This window comes from Anabas testudineus, chromosome 18, assembly GCF_900324465.2.
Source record: "Anabas testudineus chromosome 18, fAnaTes1.2, whole genome shotgun sequence".
NCBI classification, from domain to species: domain Eukaryota; kingdom Metazoa; phylum Chordata; class Actinopteri; order Anabantiformes; family Anabantidae; genus Anabas; species Anabas testudineus.
In genome coordinates, this window is record NC_046627.1 from 26,817,623 (window position 1) to 26,837,230 (window position 19,608).

General features: G+C 39.8%; 3 protein-coding genes across 4 annotated transcripts; 2 read left to right on the forward strand and 1 right to left on the reverse strand.

Annotated features, from left to right (window-relative positions):
* Positions 1-917: 917 nt before the first annotated feature.
* si:dkey-112a7.4 lies at positions 918-4,535 on the reverse strand. The gene is made up of 3 exons (XM_033326785.1): positions 4,196-4,535; positions 3,523-3,867; positions 918-2,487 (listed from the first exon to the last, which is right to left on the reverse strand). The coding sequence occupies exons 2-3, from the start codon at positions 3,701-3,703 to the stop codon at positions 2,408-2,410; spliced, it is 261 nt and encodes an 86-aa protein (XP_033182676.1). The 5' UTR covers positions 3,704-3,867; positions 4,196-4,535; the 3' UTR covers positions 918-2,407.
* A 3,666-nt stretch (positions 4,536-8,201) lies between these two features.
* LOC113157073 (placenta-specific gene 8 protein-like) lies at positions 8,202-13,633 on the forward strand. Of its 2 annotated transcripts, none has more exons than XM_026352312.1 (4): positions 8,202-8,338; positions 8,925-9,045; positions 9,297-9,451; positions 13,156-13,633. In XM_026352312.1, exons 1-4 carry the CDS (start codon positions 8,336-8,338, stop codon positions 13,318-13,320), a joined length of 444 nt encoding a protein of 147 aa, XP_026208097.1. In that variant the 5' UTR covers positions 8,202-8,335; the 3' UTR covers positions 13,321-13,633. The 2 variants fall into 2 exon arrangements, with proteins under 2 accessions (XP_026208097.1, XP_026208098.1); XM_026352313.1 differs by having other exon boundaries at positions 8,204-8,338; positions 8,928-9,045.
* A 2,465-nt stretch (positions 13,634-16,098) lies between these two features.
* Positions 16,099-18,738, forward strand: LOC113157712 (cornifelin-like). Its single transcript, XM_026353318.1, has 4 exons — positions 16,099-16,305; positions 16,693-16,831; positions 17,532-17,716; positions 17,809-18,738. The coding sequence occupies exons 2-4, from the start codon at positions 16,717-16,719 to the stop codon at positions 18,025-18,027; spliced, it is 519 nt and encodes a 172-aa protein (XP_026209103.1). The 5' UTR covers positions 16,099-16,305; positions 16,693-16,716; the 3' UTR covers positions 18,028-18,738.
* Positions 18,739-19,608: the final 870 nt, after the last annotated feature.

Below are 19,608 nucleotides of genomic sequence, written 5' to 3' on the forward strand. Positions count from 1 at the left end.
TGTTTTTTAAGTATATAGATTTATAAGACTATGAAATAACTTGTACATTATGCTGGGAACCTGAAGTGACCTGTGCACGTGCGGTGATCTGACCTTTGAGTAAAGTGGGAGTTTTATGTCTATTATCTCCTGCATTGAAAAATACGACCTGTTTCAGCTTATTTGAAAGCATCTGTTGTGCTTTCACTTTGACTAAAATGTTGACTTAAAACATTTCCAGTCACTGAAAAGTGACTGGAAAATCTCTTATTTGAATCTCCTAATCTCTTTAAACTACGAAAATGAGCCATAGTTTCTCTTAACATAATAAATATGAACTGTTTCCAACAAGAACCTAGACTGACTAGAGTCAGTACAAAATTCTGTTTAGCTGATGACTATGTAGGGAAAACAAATGAAAAGGACTTAATTTATCACATATTAAAGACATTCTTTCCAGTCAAAGTTTCCATCATCTACGTTTACACTACAAAACAAAACTGTCTGTGGAGAGCTTAACAATGCATGCTGGCAAGTCTACTATAATATTTTATAATTTTTTTATTTAAGTTAAAAATTCAAGAGTTATTTCAACTCACCAATTCAAGCTCACTTAGTTTGAAAAAACAAAATTTAAATTAAGTTTATGAAATAAATATTAGGTTACGCAAAACTCCTATATTGTGATGTACGATTGTGACTATTAATAAAATATAATTTTTTTTATTCATAGCTAAATGAATAAGTATTTTTAAGTGTTTAGACATGTCTAAAAGGGGATCTTTAATTGTTTTTACAGCACGTCTTTTCAACTTCAGAGAGACTAAATGGAAATCTCCACTCAAGTCTCATGCAGATCATGTTTTTCTACTGTACTGCATGTGGAGGAATGTGAACTGTCTCTAAATATGTTTAAATATGTTCACTTAACACAGAGATTCCCCAAAGATTTATCTTTTATTTCCCAAGATGCATTATGAAAAGTAGACCATTTCCATGCAAATGGTGATCACAACCCAAACAACAATCTTTGAGTGAGAGAATGAGCTGTGAAATGCAGTGTTTCCATGACGCCAAAAAAACTATGTCAACTACTAACAATTTCACAGCCAAATAAGTAACATGACATCAGCATGAGCCTTATAGACGATATGTCATTTCAAGGTCCACCGCAATAAGGAAAAAAAAAACAAAAACAAAAAAACATCAGTGTTAAGATTGTCTCAGCAGTGACAGCTAATCACAAGCTGCTCGTTTCCATTATCTCATACTGCAATTAGAAAGGTTGAAATCATCTTTAGTCGGCCTCAACCTTAAAGACGCTATGACGTCAGCTGAGTAAATAAATATTAATACAAAGTAAGTGCTATATGTGAGCCAATCAGAAGCCATTTTAGTATCTGATGTAGCATCAAGTATCATTTGGCAATTTCTTTTTCCAATGCCTTTCATGTACAGGGGGAAACCTGACCTTTGAATTAAAAACAAGACCTCCATAAATCTGCTGCTGTTTATGATATTTTACTGCTGCAAGTGCAGCTCGAGCCAACAATGAGCTCAGAGAAACGGCAACTCTGCAAGATCCGAAGAGCAAAACGGTGGTGTGGTCTGAAATACTACTACATAGCCCTTAATAACAGGATACCAGTTACGTGTTTTGATGCTTTAACAGACTCCATGCATAGAATTCTGCAACATGTCACTGCACATAACAGGCATTCCCACAAAGTGCACCATTTGGAAACATAATAAATCTCAGTTATAAATGACTGAAGCAATACCCATTCAGAAACAAGTAAAAAACACATAGAAGCCATAACAACACAACAAAGTGTCTTATTTCTTTAAACAATAAATAATTAGCAGTAGTCTTTTTCTGTAAATAGCGAGCTTTCATCCACTGGATAATAGTACATCACTTGCATCAGTGTCAGAGTAGAGAGAGTGATAGTCATTGCACAACCAAAAGCTTAACATTTTACCTGTGTGGTACACATTGACAGGCTCGTGTTCCATCACACAACCACCCCAGAGACAATCAGTAACCCTCACCAGTAAACGGGCAGGTGACAGGCTGCTTCTCATCAAGCCATCTGCTCAGTGCAACTTTAGAAATGTAGCCCTTGTTAAGAAGCTCTGAAAATAAAGACACTTTTTCCGAACCTTTCTCAAGTCCTGAAAGTCTACTGCCCACCGAGGTATAGAGTAGAGGGCGACGCAATGCAATTCATTCACAGTCTGACCAAAGGTGAGTTAAATAAACACTATATACACAATCAAGGTCAATCAAACAATGAGCCGTTTTTGTGCCATGTCGAGTCATCAGAAGCTTCAGTAGGACACTTGACAGGATCAAGGCCGAGATCGCTGACGTTTGGCGTCCACAAGGATTTTTCTTTCGCTTTTTTTTGGCACTTCATGGTGAAGTTTAGGAGATAGGCGACAGGGATACAGCACACTGTCCGTTATTGTTCATGATGTCATCCAAGTCTTCATCCTCCAGGTCCACTGAGGAGGAAAAAAGGTCAGAGGTCAGGAATAGTAGTCTCTAGGTCAATACATTCAAAAAAACATCAAATAAAACAGTATATAAGGGTTTTTTGGTCAAATAGTAGCTAAATGTGGTGGTTAAGATAGATTTACTCATTTCTGAATGATGAATAAATCACTTTAAAGCTGTTTCAGTCAGTAACTTTAGCTTAGCATTAAAATAATATCTGTGGGGGTGACTACCTGTAGGACTATTTTTTGTTGTTGTCAATGCCAAGAAATAGAAAGTGAAACTGCTCATAATGTCCTAATAATAGCCCCACATATAACCTTCTGTTGGGCCGTGTACTTGTACACATATAAATTAGGTATAATTCAAAAAATAAATATTTTTATAAGATTTAAATACTACCCGTCTTCAGGACAAGCAAGCTAAGACGGATAATACCGTACAAATCAGTAGGAGATTCCCTTTAGGGACAAGGTTTCTAAACACACCACATGTCATTTACTGTAAATATTAGTAGTAAAAAAAGTCCCCCTATGTGAGCATACATCACAATAAGAAAATGCTTTTTAACTTCCTCTAAGTGTGTACTTTCCAGAAATACTACAGTTTCCTCTTTGGTAATGTTGATGACCTCCACACGCAACTTTTAGAAATCACTTGATGTTAAAAGCAAAGTAACGTAATCATTACAATGAATGACAATGACAAAGACCAGATTGTGTAGTATATTTAACTAGTAGTAGTAGTTTAGTAGTACTATTAGAAACTAGTAGTTGGACTGTATAGAGGGCAGGAATTCAACTTGTATAACAGAGGAATAGATTTCACTGCCTCATCAGATTTTGATTTAGAAAGCGTGAACTATCCCGTCCTCAGTTGTCTGTGTCTGTTTGCTGGTGTTGTATCCGCTTTACACTCCATGTGGGGTTCACTGTCACTGTGTAATTGACAGTTGTGTCTAAGTGCTACTGGCACTATATGTACACCTGTACATGGACCCCGGGGACAACAGCCCCTGCTCCCTGTCACATAAACACACTCACCTTTCTTGGACCGACCGATCTGGCCTAGTTTGGGTGCCCTCTGTCCCAGTCTCTGAGGGCTGGGCCCGCCACCGTGGCCGTTGGCCTGTGGGTGTCCCGGGTTGTACTGGCCTCCCGGGCCGGGCTGCCTGGGCGGTCCGCCGGGCGGGATGAGCTCGGGGATCCCTGAAGCTCCGTACATCTCCGGTGTGAGGTGTCTTCTCCTGTTCGGCCGCTAGATGTCCACACAGCCCAAGCTTCGTGTCGCGTCGAACAACGTCTCACTTCCGCAATGGCATTCAACAACGAATGTGTGGAGAAAAGACGACAAAACGCTGGAAATAACGGAGATCAGGTCCTCGGAGTCTGGGAATGAAGTGAAACACGTCTGTCACAAACGGGTCTCATGCGTCAGAGAGCGGCCACTTTCTGGCAAGTGCGCACAAACACTTCTGCGCTGTTTCTAACGAAATAAACGATGTATTCGTACATGTTTGTCAACGTATCACCACTAACAGGTGAACTAAATGTCTTCCTGGACATTACAACTACAAACAGTACACTTACGCGTCTTCGGTTTGATCCACTCACTATAACAAACTGCTTTTCCGTCCGCTTGTAAAACAAAGATTAACTGATCGCTTTCCCTATAATCCTTTAAGAATACTGTTAAATATCATAAATATTGCCTCACCTCTTCTTCACCGAGGCCGCAGTAAAGAGCTGAATCCAGTAAAAGCGGCTTCTGAGGACCGTGTTGTTGTTTATCAGAGCTCTCTCTCTCTTGGCACAACACCGAGGAAGCGTCAATTTAAAGGGGCCACTCGTCGTTTTCTCGGCCTCGGGGATTTCCTCGTATTGTGCCTTGACTCATAACAACATGTGCACGTCACGGCTGCGGTCGATATAAGCGACAATGCTGACACTTCGGATTATACGCTGGAGGTGTGCCAAAGTTTCATGGGCGCACTGCGTAATTACGCACCTTCAGTAATGAGAGAGTGACTCAGGCACCAGCCAATGGCAGACACGGCTCGATAGCCCCCATATACGTTACTTGTAGTGCCTTATGTCAGAGGCAGAACAGGTCAGTTCATATAGAAACACTCTAAATGACTTGAAATAAATTGTACAATTACTAAAAAGAATAATATTACCAGTCACAGAGATGTTGTAAAGTCCCTGCAGGTGACATAATTCACCATCACAGGTGTCAAACTAGTTTGTCAACTTCTGTAGGTAAATAAGGGAACATGTTAACTCAGCCAGTTCTAAAATAAGCAGCTTGTTGAATGGTGTCTCTGAAACTGTCCCAGTGTAACGTTAGAGTCTGTTTCACCAATAACTGGTGTTTCCTCATGGTTTCCTTACATTGACCACATCCACTTATCTCTGTGAGGCCTCATCTTGACCTCATCAAGTGCAATCCACAGAGCGCACACATGAGGATTACACATAAACAACAGATTTGTCATGTGTTTTGACTTGACCTTTGCTTTTTATTGTGTTGCAAAAAATGTCGGTTTTAGAAATAAATGAGTCACTTCTGGATTAATTGAGGCACAGGCAACTTATACACACAGCTCCATTGAGGACATGTATCATGTCATGTCTTCATGATAGAACACAAAATGCATCCTACAATTTAAATAAAGAAGAAACTAATACACAATGGGCCTGTACAGCAGACAGTATGATATTGTATGACAGTTAAAGTGTGAATACCTGAACCCGACCTATGACACCTGTCAGTAATCAGATTTAGACAGAAATTGAGAAATCATGTTCAAGTTCTGGGGGGGTTTGACAGATTGACATATCACCCCAAAGGTCTTTCTTTGAGGGACATTGCACACACTGAGCTGTGGGTTTGGACAGAAGTATGAGGTTGAATTAATACAGTGAAGACAAAGACGCTGATGTAAGAACCTTTCCATAGGTGTGGTATAGCAGCCTGGCCAAAGTGGCTAATAACACTGAGGGAGACTTCACCGGACTTCACATGATACATATATAACAAAAAAATAAACAACATCCAACATGTTAACTTACAGCTCATATAAACATAAATCATCAACATGTGCAGACGGCAGCACTAAATACTCTCTCTGTTACTGTCCTTTTCATTCAATCTACTTCAACCTCATCCCAAGTGGAACCATTCTCATTACAGGTAGACCACTTTACAACTTCTTCTGCTCGTGATTTTTGTATTTTAAAGTAACTTAAAACTACAGCTGTCAAATGAATGGAATCAAATGCACAATATCCCACTGAATTTTGGCAGTAAAAGCTAAGTCAAATGGACGATTTGACGCAGAGATTACATGTACTTATGAAACTATTGTCTCTTCAGTAATCATCTTTTCAATTTTTTTAATTCACACATAGGTTTCTGCTTGATCTTACATTTATAATTACACATTGTAATTACGCTTTCATCCAGCTAGAAGGCAAGCCAATATCTAAACCAAGGAGACGATCTGTAAGGTAAAAGGCTCTAGGAAGACCTGTCTCCGTTTCATGAGGTGTATGTGCAAGATTTTAAGTCTTAATTTTTAAGATCCCCATGTCCAGGAGAGGACAGCTGAACCATAGCGTCAGTGGTCACGTCTCATTCGACTAAAAAAGATTACATGAAAACTCCCACTCTATACCTGTGTGAGAATGTGCTAGTGCTACCTCCATGTTTATCGCATTTTCTAAATCGTCTTGCACAGTTGAGGAAATAAAACAAACAAAACAAAAAAAAATCCCCCCATTGACTTGTTGAGACTGATCTGCCAGTAAAGCAGCCTCTGCAGACCCACGTGGACGTGGACTTTCTGGGCTGGTATATAATTATCCAAGTTTCACATTTCCTGTAGAACTATTCAGACACCTTGTCCTGAACGGATCAAACCCGCTGCTATCATGTCCAAGATCATTGCTGTTACTCTCCTGCTCCTCATTCTGATTGATATCTCTGACAGCACAGGTAAACATCTGATATTTTTGTTCATATTATCATTATACAATGAAGTTAAATAACCATTTTGGCTTGAAATATATACACTAAATGAAGTTGTATTTTATAGGAAATGTTGCAAGCAGTTGCTGAGTAATGTTTTATTGTTACACACAAATAATTCTTTACTATTTGTTTTCCCACTCTGTGCAGCTTCATCTAGATTTCGTGTCCGCGAGTGTGGGTGCAGAGGTGAATGTCCACTGGTCGTTTTTCTGGTTAAACATTTGGTCAAACATTATGCACAAAGCTATGCTGCCAAGTGACGCAGACAAACACATTTTTTCAAGCGTGACCTTCTGTGACCGCTTCTGTTCTCATTGCAGGTCTTCAAAATGGCAAAATTAGGTGTCGTGTCAAAAATAATATTCAGGAGACGGACCTGGCCAAGTGCCTCTGCAGCAAAAGAAACCGACACAGTAAGTCAAATGCGACTGTGAGTGGGTGTGAGCTTGAGACGTGTCTCTTTTCTGTGCTAATATTCAGTTCACGTATTTAACGTGCTGCGTTTTGTTTTTCCTCTTCATCTGTAGAGTTTCAGGTAGTCTGCAGGTCCTGGCATCATGGTTTGCCAATGTCCTTGGTATGAAGCTGAATGAGGAGGAGCCAAGAGCCAAGAGCAAAGGACTTTGTACAGCTGAACAGCTCGTGATCATATCTCATTACAGAAAATCAAATCACCCTAATGTATAACTGCAGTATCATATGTTGTGAATCATTTCATTAAGTCATGTCATCGTGTCACTAGGTCACAACATGACATTTTATCACGTTAGGCATCATATTTTCCGTGTTCTACCTATATTCTATAGATGTCTGTCCCATATTGTAAATAAAGGCATTTTTCCATTGCATTGAGTTTGATTTGCTTCTTTGTTTGTGTGCATTTTGTACGGTGGCGGTTGGCTAGTTTAGTGTAGCCCAAAGACTGGAAACATGGAAAAAGAGCTACAGGAGATGCTGGTAGCTCATGACATGTCATATCTTGTGTGGCGCTAATGTCATATCTTCAGGTATAAACAACAACATTAGGAAAGCCCCTTCCCCTACCTTCTACTCAGTAGTCTGGGCTTGAATTTTGTGTAGATGTGGTAGATCTACCTTTCACCTACCATGAATGACGCCTCTGTTCATGGACAATCGGATCAGGTTTTGCGGTATAGGGTACAGTAGGATTCATTCTACTGGAGCCTTCAGCCAAGTTTAGTTGTCGCTAGTTCTACAACATTAAAGGATACTCACTTCAATAGTTAATAGAGATCAAGAAAGGCCCCGGCAGAGTGAATCCAACCCCATCAGGACAGTGAGATATCTGATATCACCATAGAGGCATATTTTGTGTTACAGTGCTTGAGTGAGAACGGTTTCTGGAAACAACTACATATGGTGCAACTTCATATGACAAAATTCCATTGTTAACCTAATATCTCAGCTTCAGATGAATTCTAATACATGTTTGAACAGAATCCTAAATCCTAAAACTACAACTCCTAATGAACTTTATTGCTGATTTATAAAAGTGCTGATGGCATTTTCTTTTCTACGTGTCCAGTGGAGGAACTGATGAAGTGAAATTGACCTCACTGTACGTGTGCACTGTGCACCGACTAGCTGACTAATCGCTCACTGAGGAGTCCACATAGTCTAAGTCAGCAGTCAGTGGCTTTGTTATGTATCTTATCTGACATTTTCATATTTACACCAAAACACTGCAGCCGAGCAAAATCCACAGACCCATGTGAAAGTCAAAGTGAGACGACAGAAAGAGAGAAAAGCAAAGCAAACACAACAAAGCAGTTCCCAGTACTCTGTTTCCCAAGGATTCGGATGGTAAGTCATCTATTCTTTATCAAAACGCGACAGCTTACATATTTTCAGTTAGATTTCAGGGTCAAGTCAGGTATTTGTTCAACACACTGGCTCTGAGCCACACTTGCAAAAGTAATGGAATCTTTCACTCCGCAGAGTAAGCACCTCACTAGATCTGATCACTCTTATCTTTTGGCTGAGATGCTGGTTTCCTGTGAGTGTCATGTGTTTTGGTTATGACTCAAAATTATAGGTCAGGTATACCTCAGCCAATATCTCTCCATCTCTGCAAATTTGTACTTCAAATGAAGTCTAGCCTCTGAGACACATTTCCAAATGACTAAATTGGAAAAACTGTATTTATTATTTTAAGATGGAGTCATGTTTATAAGTTCTGAATTGATTTGAATGGTAGAGTTTAAAGAAACAGCTGATTTAGAGTGTGGAATAAACAAACGACATGGTCAATCACGTGGTGGACTTGTTGATACATAATGAAACTGAGTTATTAATCAGTTCGAATGATCAGTTTCCCTCATTATGACAGTTCATTTCTAATTGCATGATACAGCATTTTCATTGTGTCCCCCCTTTTATTTTACTGGAGAAGATGACCGGCTCAGCCGTGTCAAAACATCTCCAGGTGGTCAAGGTCCAGCCGGAGAGCAGGGTTCAGTCGGGACAATGGAGCACTGGTCTGTGTGAGTGCTATAAAGACATGGGAGACTGTAAGTAGTGCACGTGGTATAATGCAAAATATCTGACTGTTTCTGCTGAATGTCAGCAAGATGCATTATATTGAATATTCAACATTGATATTTTGAACATTTATCCGCAGTTACATTTTGTGTACTTTGAGTTGACCAGCTGTGTATGTGTGTATGTGTGTGTGTGTGTGTGTGTATGTGTGTGTGTGTGTGTGTGTATGTGTGTGTGTGTGTGTGTATGTGTGTGTGTGTGTGTGTGTGTGTGTATTCAGGCTGCTTTGCCCTTTGCTGCCTCCCAGTGTTCACCTGTAAAGTGACCAGTGCAGTAGGTGCGTGTCCCTGCCTGCCACTGCTCGACTGTATTGGCTGTGTATCACCAGCCTCTCTCGCCATGAGGGCTTCTGTCAGGGAACGGTTCGGTATACAGGTAGTACATGATAACAATAAGAAAATAACACAAAATTATTATATTGTCAGCAGCAATATACTCAATCCAACATACTTCTGAGTTGGATTGGTGGATTGGACATAGTCATTTTGACACTGTTGAATGTAATTTTGTAATGAATACTTTCTATTTACTTTGGGGTGGTGGCAGAAATGATAAACGTCCATGAATTAAAGTGTACATTACCTGCAAGGCATCATACCACACTGCATTAGAAGGAAAACAGATGGACAGAGCAATAAAGAAAATCTGATGAAAGGTTCAGAGCAGTTTCAGTCCTGTTTGTCCTTCATTTTCTGAACTCTATACACGAGGGATGCACAACATTATTCCAGGTGATATTCTAATGTGCTCATATTAGTGGTGGTGAGAGTTTAAAGCTGGTCAAATTTTGATGACTCTATCCTACAAATATGATTTTTAAATGATTAATTGCTTGATTGAATTTCTGTCATTTTAGAAATTGTAGTCAGCTGTTTTGCTGCTGACACTTTTACAGTAGAATCCCACAAAGGTTTTGCTGCTTTATTAAATGAAGGGAACTGGTATTCATCAAAACTGATGAAGGGTCCCGTGAGGGGCCACATTATGACAGTTGATTGATCTGCATGGTTAATGTGAGCATACATGTGACAAAGCATGATTTAGCTGTACTGGAAGGGTGATAAAAAAGAAGTGCTTTAACTATATTCATGCCATAGAAATAGAGGAATAGAAATAGCGGAGAGTATGTGATTATTAAGATATTAAGGGACCATAAATAAGTCAGTGTTAGCTTGAGAAGTTTTCCACTTTAAAGTAGGAATGTGAGAGTTAAGTCTGAGGTTAGACTCCTTCAGTGCAGTGCACCCTGTGGTGGTGATAAACACCGTCTCGAGCAATGCAGCTGATTGCTTTCATTTATATCACATTGTGTCCACAGCTCAGTTACACAGAGCTGCTGGAGCTTTGAATACTTATGATTGCTGCTGAGGAGATGAAGATGTCTCTGTGATGTGATGTGATGAAAACACAATAACAGCACACATGGGAAATAAATGCAAATCAGTGGGTGCATCTAATCACACTGTTTATTACTTTAGCAATGCAGGCAATGGTTTGAGACTACAGTGGATGAAGTGGTGATCAGATAAACTTTAGGTAGATGCTCAGGATGCAGTGAAATCAGGACATACTTATTTAATTAATATGTTTGCAATACAACTATAAAAAAGTATAAAAAAATGCTAGTGCCTTTAGCTGGCTGCAAGCTGCTCAGGCTGCCCACTCACTGCTCCACTGTTGTGCTTGTTTATCCACACTGAGTAACTCATACACCTGCCTGCATGACCACAGATCTCAACAGACATCAGGTCTCCGTCACTGACCAGTGAACCCAGCCAATACAAAACAGATGTTGCACATAGAAAACAGTGCATGCCAGGTCCAAAGTATGAGTTTGACAGTGGATTGTTTCTGGGACAGTGAAGAGAAGCAGAGATAAGGCAGGAGGTGGGAGTGGTTGGAGGCCAGGCAGGCAGAAGCTGGAGAGCTGCCATCGGAGAGAAGGAGGTGGTTGGTAATGTTGGCTTCTCTGGAGGTGGAGTGGGCCGTGGATCGCTGTCAATACTGCAGAGCAGGAGCTAGGGAAGGTGCCAGGAGTTCTTATGAAAACAAGTCCCAGCATGTAGGTTGTTTGTAAGGCAAGACAACAATCTTCTCATGGGTGGAAGGAGACAACATAACAGTGTATATCATGAGAATTAAACTGTAGATTCTGTAGAAGTGACGAGCGCCATTTGGAAAGTTCTTGATTTGTGGAAAAACCCTCACAAGTGTCACTGAGACAACCTGAAACTTGTTTAATAAAAAATTATTAAACAATAAAAATGGAATAAAAATTAACTCAAAAGCAATGTCTGATTTTAATAAGTTAATTATTAGTCATTTTATATTTATTATTACTTACTTACAAGTACTAATAAAATTAGTACAATTACTAGTTTCAGTTTCAGTTGGTATTTCAGTGACCAAAGTATGTTTTTCTTAGTATCAACTATTTTTTCCAGGTCTGTGTATATATAACACAGTTCAAAAGCCAGCATCTGTGATGGTATGAGGGTTGCGGTCGTGCACATGATCACACAGCACTGGTAACTTATGTATGTTGTATGTTGTAGATGTAGCGCTAGGAGAACCCAAGGGACTGCAGATGAAACGTACCTTTAAGCTCACTCTGGTACTGTGCATCAAATGGACATTTTTATGGTTATTATTATATCCCTTACAAAAAAAGTAAGTCTAATAGTAATAATATGCTTCCATCTAAATAACTAACGCTAAACCACATTCTGGATGTATTACTTAAAGCATGTCTCCATGGGAAAGGAGCCCTGGTGCTATTTTAAATTGGCCAATTTACATTTACATTTAGACATTTAGTTACAGTATATGGCAGACGCCATATTTTATTCAGAGTGACTTCCAAGGTATAAGGCAAGCAAATATCTAAGCCAAGGAGAAGAAGTATAAAGTAAAGTGCTCTAGGAAGCACTGCTTCAGGTACATGGGGTATTTGTGCAAGTGATTTTTTTAGGTTTTAAGTGCAGGGAAAGATTTAAGTGTAGAGAAAGGTCCGGAAAAGGTTCTGTTTTCAGCAAGTTTTTAAAGTGAGGCAGCTCAGCATGTGATCATCACGTTGACCACAGTATCACAACTCTTTTTTTCCTTTTTATAATTGAACTTACCATGAAGTTTATTTAACTTCTCACAGGACGTTGACTTCACTATAAATGAATCAAAAACAGGTGAGATGCTGTACTTATTGTCATACAAACTTCACATGACATGTTGCACCTTGCATTGAAATCCCCACACCTACACTGATGGTGGGGGGATGGATTGATCATTTTAGTTGTTAATGTCGCCCTCCCACACTGAATTCACAGGCGAGGCAGTGCAAGAGAGAGAGAAAGTGTGAGTTAAATATTGAGATATTTGTCACAGTTCTGCTTTGCTCTCATGAGGCTGTGTACCAGCACATAGCTAAGGTCATCCTGTTGGTAAAGTTCACTAACGCATTGTGACGCCACCAAAAACTAAGACTGTTCTTTCTTTTGAGAAGTTGATATTAGGTAAGTACAGTGATGAAGCTAGAAATAATAATAAGAAATCCAAGCTTACAGAAGCACGTAGTTTGGCTCTGAGTGGCAGTGCTGACTCAGTATCAGAAGAAGGAGAAATCACATGCACAGGCTGCACATGGAACAACTAGAGGCTGCCTTCTTACTGTGTCTCTCAGACTTTATTGATTTATCAAATCTCACCCACCAACAATTCCAGCTTGACATTACTGACATGCTCCTCATCCTGGATGCTGTTGCTAAGAGCAAAGACTTTATTGTCCTCAGAGAGGGAATATTAAAGAAACAGAAGAGCATGATTCTTCTTGTTACACTAACACAGAGACTGCCAACATGCTTTTGTTTGTCTTCTGTTCGTTTGTCCTACAATATTTTACTGTAGATTTCTGTGAAACTCACCACGAGTAATGCTACTAATTACATATATGCTCATAATAATAAAATAAAACAATAAACTGCAGCTTTGTATATCAGTAAAAACGTCTTCTCTGCACCTAAATGCAAATGTTCACCTTTTGTTCGAGCCTCCCACCCGTGTTCAGGCCTCTCTGTGTCTTACAGGGGAGTGTGTGGAGCGACTGCCTGTATGGATGCTGTTGCTATCCGCTATCTTGGCTCCAGATCTCCAGAGAACTGAAGAGAAGAGCAGCATCCCACGCCTCCTCTTCCTCCTCGTCAGCCAGATACAGTGCACTGATCTCCCTGCAGGGGGCGCACTTGGTCTAGACACAACTAATGCTCCAGTCTCCTCCAGCCTCTGCTGCAGGCTGTCCTCCAGAGTAAAAGACTTGATTTAATCAAACTTCCTCTGGTCTGCAGACACTCCCTGTTACCTCACTGTACTCAGTAGGGACACAGTTGTGTCCCACAGAGAGAAGGGTAAAGGTTTTAAAGACCTTTAATAAAATAGTTTCATTAGAGCAGGATTCATTTTGTAGGTTAATTAGAGTAACTAAGTAGCTTTTGAGGTTTTGATGATTGTGCTTTACTTTATACTGTAATTCTACACGTTGACTATAAATAAACAGATTGCATTTTCTTGTTTCTCTCTATTTTATATTACAGAGAGTAAAAGTTATGTGCTGCTCAGAAATAAATAAAAGTTAGGAAGTTTTTCCTAAAACATTTTAGCGTCCAATGGGACAGTGTCACATGTGGACATTGGTTTGACATGGATGTGACTGTACACTGCAGAAATGGTTGTACAGACATTAAACTGTTATTGCTGCCTGAGGGCTTGCACTTTTAGGAAAACATTTATAGTGCAAACTCTCCTTAATGTTTAACATTTAATATTACAATAATATATTATCTAATATATATATTACACCCTGATACCATAAGACAAATCTTGGTTTTCTGATTTTGCTCATTCATGTTTTATACTTTATGTATAATTTGTGTCAGGATGACCAACAAAGGATGACAACCACTTACTAGAAATCCGTCAAATCATCTAGTAGTTTTGGCAACAGACAAAGTTGTTGAAAGAAAACATTTACTTTTCCAACCTTCGTGATTACTCAAAAAATAAAGTATTTAATGTATTCTATTATTCCATTTCCTAGCTCCAATCCCTACACCTGCCCTCAGAGTTCAAAGTGGCCTTTTGGTTGAGATCCAGGATCCAAATATTTAGAGCTGAATTCTCTGAATGAATTCTATTAAAACATCAACTGTAGAATTGCTAATCTGCAAACAATAGGGAGACGTGAATCCAAGGAAATGAACGAATCAACAGCTTCTCAGTGGATGTGATGAGGAACAGTTAAACAAAGGCACAGAGCCACATGTCACTGTGGTACAGAACATTCTACATTGTTTTTATCACCTATCTCCATCTACAGTAAGAACTGACTGGAGCACGTTAAATGTGAGGTAAGGGGCCCTACATTTGGAGGCATGCCAGACTGGACCACCAGTGACAGGCATTCACTGCTGTCCCGTCACCTTCTATTCAGGCCAAGGTCTAGAAAGAGCGATGTAATCAGAATCAATATAAGTTATTCGCTTCATAGATACTGACTTCATATTTTTCTGATACACTGTAGGAAATGTTTTCAGCTGTTTTATATTCACATCACCTCTATAAAGACGGGTCAGTCCAAGACCACTGGATCCAGCCACTGGTCCTCTGGTATCTGTGCTGTCACAGCGTATGTGCGCTTTTTTGATTTTGTAAAATACGAATGGATAATAGGTACAATTCTTTCTAACAGATGATGAGACAAGCACTTGCTGTAAATCTCTCTTTTGTGCTCAAAATAGAAAAACATGTTCATTACTTAGGCTGATCTGTGTTTAGGAATCCCAGCAGATGGCAGATTGGAGACGAGTAGGAGTAGTGAAATACAATTGGCCACTTTTGTGCATTAGTATTTTTAATGCTCCATTTGATGCCAACCAACGGTATCCTCAGATAATCTGAGATATGAAATCTCTTGATATTCTGAAACTTTCTAACTTGTTTTGAGTGTTAATGTGCCAGAGATATGGCACTGCGGTACAGACATGATGCAATCTTAAACTCCAGTTCAAAGAAAATGTCAATCCGTTGGGGTTTACGAGGCTTTTTTGTGGTAAACAAATGCTCACCTACATCTACGGGTATAAAAGTCACAGTCACACATGTATTGTTATCGGATCTGTCATCAGTCCTAAACCTTTTCAACCTTGGTCACAGAGTGTATTTATGTTCAACATCCAGCAATTCATGGAGTGTGGTCGTTTCAGAGGGTTCCTTTGTTCCAGCTGATTTGTTTAGACAGACGTGACAAAGATTAATAACAGTATTCAAAAAATCAGCTTTAATGGAGCAGTAGCTGTAAGTCAATGCACGATCCGGATGCATTTGTTTTATCCAGTGGCTGCTGTGAGTGCACTTTGTGTGCACGTTTTACATTCTGCATCCCAAAGCTCTAAACCCATTGAGTTGATTCTCCGACCTCGCAGGGAACAACGACTACATCTATGCCTTCACCCGTGGGCCCTGAACTTGGAGTCAGACAGCAAAAGAGATCAACTCGAGGAACAACCCCAATACCCTCATCAACATGTGGGCAAAGATAGAACAGATAGGTGTGTCGTTATTATCCTTACCAACGCCATCAACCCTCATCAGAGCCTCTTCGTTCCCAGTCTGGTCATGCTGTTTGGTAGAACACAGGGCCACTCGATTCAGCTGAGTTGTGTCCTGGTTCAAAGACATCTGCCTCAGTGAAATGTGACCAGGAAGCTGTATAAAGATCACTACATGAGGGTAATAAAAGCACTGTAGTGACAGTGAAGAGCACTGCTGCACTAATAAAGATTCCCCACCTGTCACTTCCTAGATATTTGCTTACCACTGGGATAATTCATTGCACAGGACTACAGTTATTGACTACCTTTACTGTGTGTGGGAGATACATGCAATTGTTATTAAACATTTACAACTTTTTAATATTTTTTCCAATCTGTTTAAATGTCTTTTATCTGCTCACATTCAAATATTTAGTTTTTTAAACAATGTATGTGAGTTTTCTAGAGTGGTGCAAAAAACTCTTGTACAGTCTTTGTGAAGGTGAAACCAGTGAATCTCTGAGCGCTCTATTCTATATGCAAACCAAACATGCAAATCAACCAAAGTCAAAACATGCTTTGATGCTTTAAATACCAACTTTCACTCTGTGTGATCAAACCACGGCGTCCACACAGAGGCTCCAACATCAGGTGAGTCCTCATTGAAATTAAACTATTAATTAAGAATTTCAAAGCTAACACTGGGCTTGAACTGATTATATTTTAATGGCATATATGCAACAGCTACACACAGTTCTGTGTGATATTCCTGTAAAATCTAATTTAATCCACTGTGAGCAGCTGTCACCAGCTCAAAGTATATGTCAGGTACATGAGTGGATGGTGTGAACAGTGAGATGGGGATTGTGTTGAGCCATATCATGATACAGAACAATTCAAGGAAGGAAAGCTTCTGAAAGAGCGAGTGTCTCTGGAGCTCTGTTCACATATTTGGGCTTCGGGTCAACGTTGCTAACGTGCAGTTAATGTAGAGAGAATCCCAGGGGAAAAAATAATAATAAATGTTTTCATTTTTAGGCCTTCCTTATTTGACCGATCACGATGGCAACGAACGTGGTTATCAACAACCAGCCACGTCAGTCTCCGACTGTGATCTCTGTCCAGTCTAATCAGTGGAGCACTGGCATCTGTGACTGCTTCGATGATTTGGAAATCTGTATGTCTGTTTCCTTATGTGTTTGATGTTTGATGCATGTGTTTTCACATGTATTAGCATGAATAGGTTGAAAACACAGCCTGTACCTACACATACTGATAAATTGATATTTGAGCCTGGACCAAGTCTTAGAACAGTGTCTAGGTGGACTGTGTAAAAGAGCAAGATTTCAAATTTAAACATGAAGAATTTTGTTGTGTACATGTACAATATTTGCTAGTAAAATCCTCGTCTTTGTGGCCAGTATTAGGTTACACACGCACACACACACACACACACACACACACACACGAAAACTGGATTTGGTCAAGACTGAAGACTTTATAGAGGAGTCTGAGGACTGTGACAAATCCGAGACTTAACAAGAGACTGCAGAGTACTCCCACTACACACCCACTCTGTGAACTTCTAATTTGACTTTAGAAAAACTGTGCACAGCCAAAGTGAAATATTCAATATTCATGGGGAGTAAACAGCTAACAAAATCCAAAGACAATCAGTACCTCTTTCTTTGGGTAATAATCTTTAGAAGCATCTTTTCCTATTTCTGAGCATTTTGACCACACCTCACATTGAGGTATTGTAACACCCCCCCCCCCCCCCCCAAAAAAAAAATAAATAAAATAAAAATAAATAATCATTTTTTGCCTCTGCGGATAAGGTCTGTTATCATCGTGGAATTGTCTCACCCTTGTTCCAGGTTGCTTTGCCAGCTGGTGCTTACCTTGCTTTGCCTGCAAAACCGCCTCTGACTTTGGAGAGTGTTTCTGTCTCCCCCTGCTGGACATGGTGTTTTTGGCTTTTCAGATGTTGCTCTGCCCAACATGCATTCCACCTGTGTCCATGTCCATGAGAGTTGCAGTGCGTCACCACTACAAAATCCAGGTGAGAAAAAAACACCAACAAAAAACAAGAACTTCATTGAGTGTGTCTCACTTTTCATGGCTGTAACTTTCATGCTTTGTGTCTCTGATCAGGGAGACATGTGTGGTGACTGTGTTTACACCACTTTCTGTAACATTTGCTCCTGGTGCCAGATGGCCAGAGAGATCAAGAGACACAAACAGTCCATGACTTTTATCACTACCCAGGCTGTGTACACGGGTGACCAACAATTTCTGGTGACTCAACCTGGAGTCGTGGCCTCTCAGCCAGTGATGGCAACTGCTCCTCAGGCGATCTTGACCTCCATGTAAACTCTCTCTCTCTGTCTCTCCCTCTCTCTCATCCATCTGATTACTATTTATATATGCTACATATTATGCAATTTAAAGTATCACACCTGTCCTGACCAGCCTGGAGTTGTCGTGGTGATAGATAGAGCTGTATATGACCAACATGATTGTATTTAACTGTGATATTTTGACTCCTTGTTGAAAGGGTGTGTGGGAAGCTTCAGAAATGGCTCCGGTATCCTGATCTGAGGAAGGACTATTTTTAGTTCTTCTTTAAAATGTGTAATATTCCTGAAACAGTCTTTATAAATACAGGCCTCGCTTTTTTGTTTTGGTCAACTTTCTTATATACCAAAAATTCCAGATATTTCTTACATTGGTCAGCGGTCCTCTGATGGGTCCTCTGTGAATGCAAAGTAAAAACTAAATTATGTTTTTTTCTCCTGTATCTCCTCTACCAGCAGGAGACTTTTGCAGTTTAGCATTTCACCAAATGTCACATTATTCCTCCTTATACATATAGTTGGTGATAACTTAATAATTAGATCTGTTATGTGGTCCAAGATTTCATAATTTCACATATAAAACTAAGTTTAAAAAGTTAACATATAATAACATACATCATACTGTATAGTTATCCATATGAGTTTTAGAAACCTAGCTAACCTATTTCAACTGTGTCTGTACTCCGTCAGTGCATATTTGCATAAAGTTGTTGAATAAAATCTAAGAAAATTCTGCATTTGTTTGGTTCTGGTGAGGCTGTCTGAAAGCTGTGATGGTCTAGGTAAAACTATAAGAGGTGCCGGTGTTGTCATACTGAAGAATAAGGAGTTGAGTTCTGAATCCTCACCTGCACAGTAGCACCCTGACAGACCTGGCTCCAGATCTATTTAAACTAGATCTATACAGACACCTACCTACTTGTAGAGTACCTCTAATCTTCTTCTTTCTTCCTTTTCTATTTTTCTACTCATAAGGGATATAGTTGGTTCAATCCTGAACAAAATGAGGTTGCATCTAAATAGCAAATGCAATCCTGTTTTAGTGTGTAACACAGTGAACTGGATGGAACATGGTGTGGTGAGGCTGGATATGGTCCCTGTGTTGTGGACGACCTCCTGTGTGGTGCCGGTTCCTAAGACAACGCACGTTAGGGAGCCATACCACTACAGGCCTTTCTGGTTGCTGGGGTGGGGGAAGGCAACACCTGCAGGTCCAAAGTGAACACTTCTGTCTTTGAAAACAGAAGAGGAAACAAAACATGACACTGGCTGATTTGTTTATAAGTTAAGTTTTGTAGTTTTCTTTGGCAAGCAAACTAATTTTAGCAAATAAGCTCAGCAACCTACACAAACAACTATATTCAATCAAGTTAGGCTGCTAGAATAGACAATGTCTGGAGATGTGCATATGGCAAAGGTTTATCTAAGACAAAGTGAATTCAAGCTCCCCCTGTAATTTGCAGGATGGCAATCAGAAGTCCAGTGTCTGCAATGTCACAACTGCCACCAAAGAGAGAAAAGTTATTACCATCCCTCGCTTGAAAAAAAAAATGAAATGAATCAAAGTCTTTTTGTCTCTATCAATGTGTCTCACCAT

Excerpts from the sequence above, each read along its gene's own strand:
- si:dkey-112a7.4 (XM_033326785.1), bottom strand. The coding sequence starts at position 3,703 with ATGTACGGAGCTTCAGGGATCCCCGAGCTCATCCCGCCCGGCGGACCG. Across the intron at positions 2,488-3,522 it reads GATCGGTCGGTCCAAGAAAG|TGGACCTGGAGGATGAAGAC; the intron begins GTGAGTGTGTTT and ends TTTCCTCCTCAG.
- LOC113157073 (XM_026352312.1), top strand. Across the intron at positions 9,046-9,296 it reads CTATAAAGACATGGGAGACT|GCTGCTTTGCCCTTTGCTGC; the intron begins GTAAGTAGTGCA and ends GTGTGTATTCAG. Across the intron at positions 9,452-13,155 it reads GGGAACGGTTCGGTATACAG|GGGAGTGTGTGGAGCGACTG; the intron begins GTAGTACATGAT and ends TGTGTCTTACAG.
- LOC113157712 (XM_026353318.1), top strand. The coding sequence starts at position 16,717 with ATGGCAACGAACGTGGTTATCAACAACCAGCCACGTCAGTCTCCGACT. Across the intron at positions 16,832-17,531 it reads CTTCGATGATTTGGAAATCT|GTTGCTTTGCCAGCTGGTGC; the intron begins GTATGTCTGTTT and ends CCCTTGTTCCAG. Across the intron at positions 17,717-17,808 it reads GTCACCACTACAAAATCCAG|GGAGACATGTGTGGTGACTG; the intron begins GTGAGAAAAAAA and ends GTCTCTGATCAG.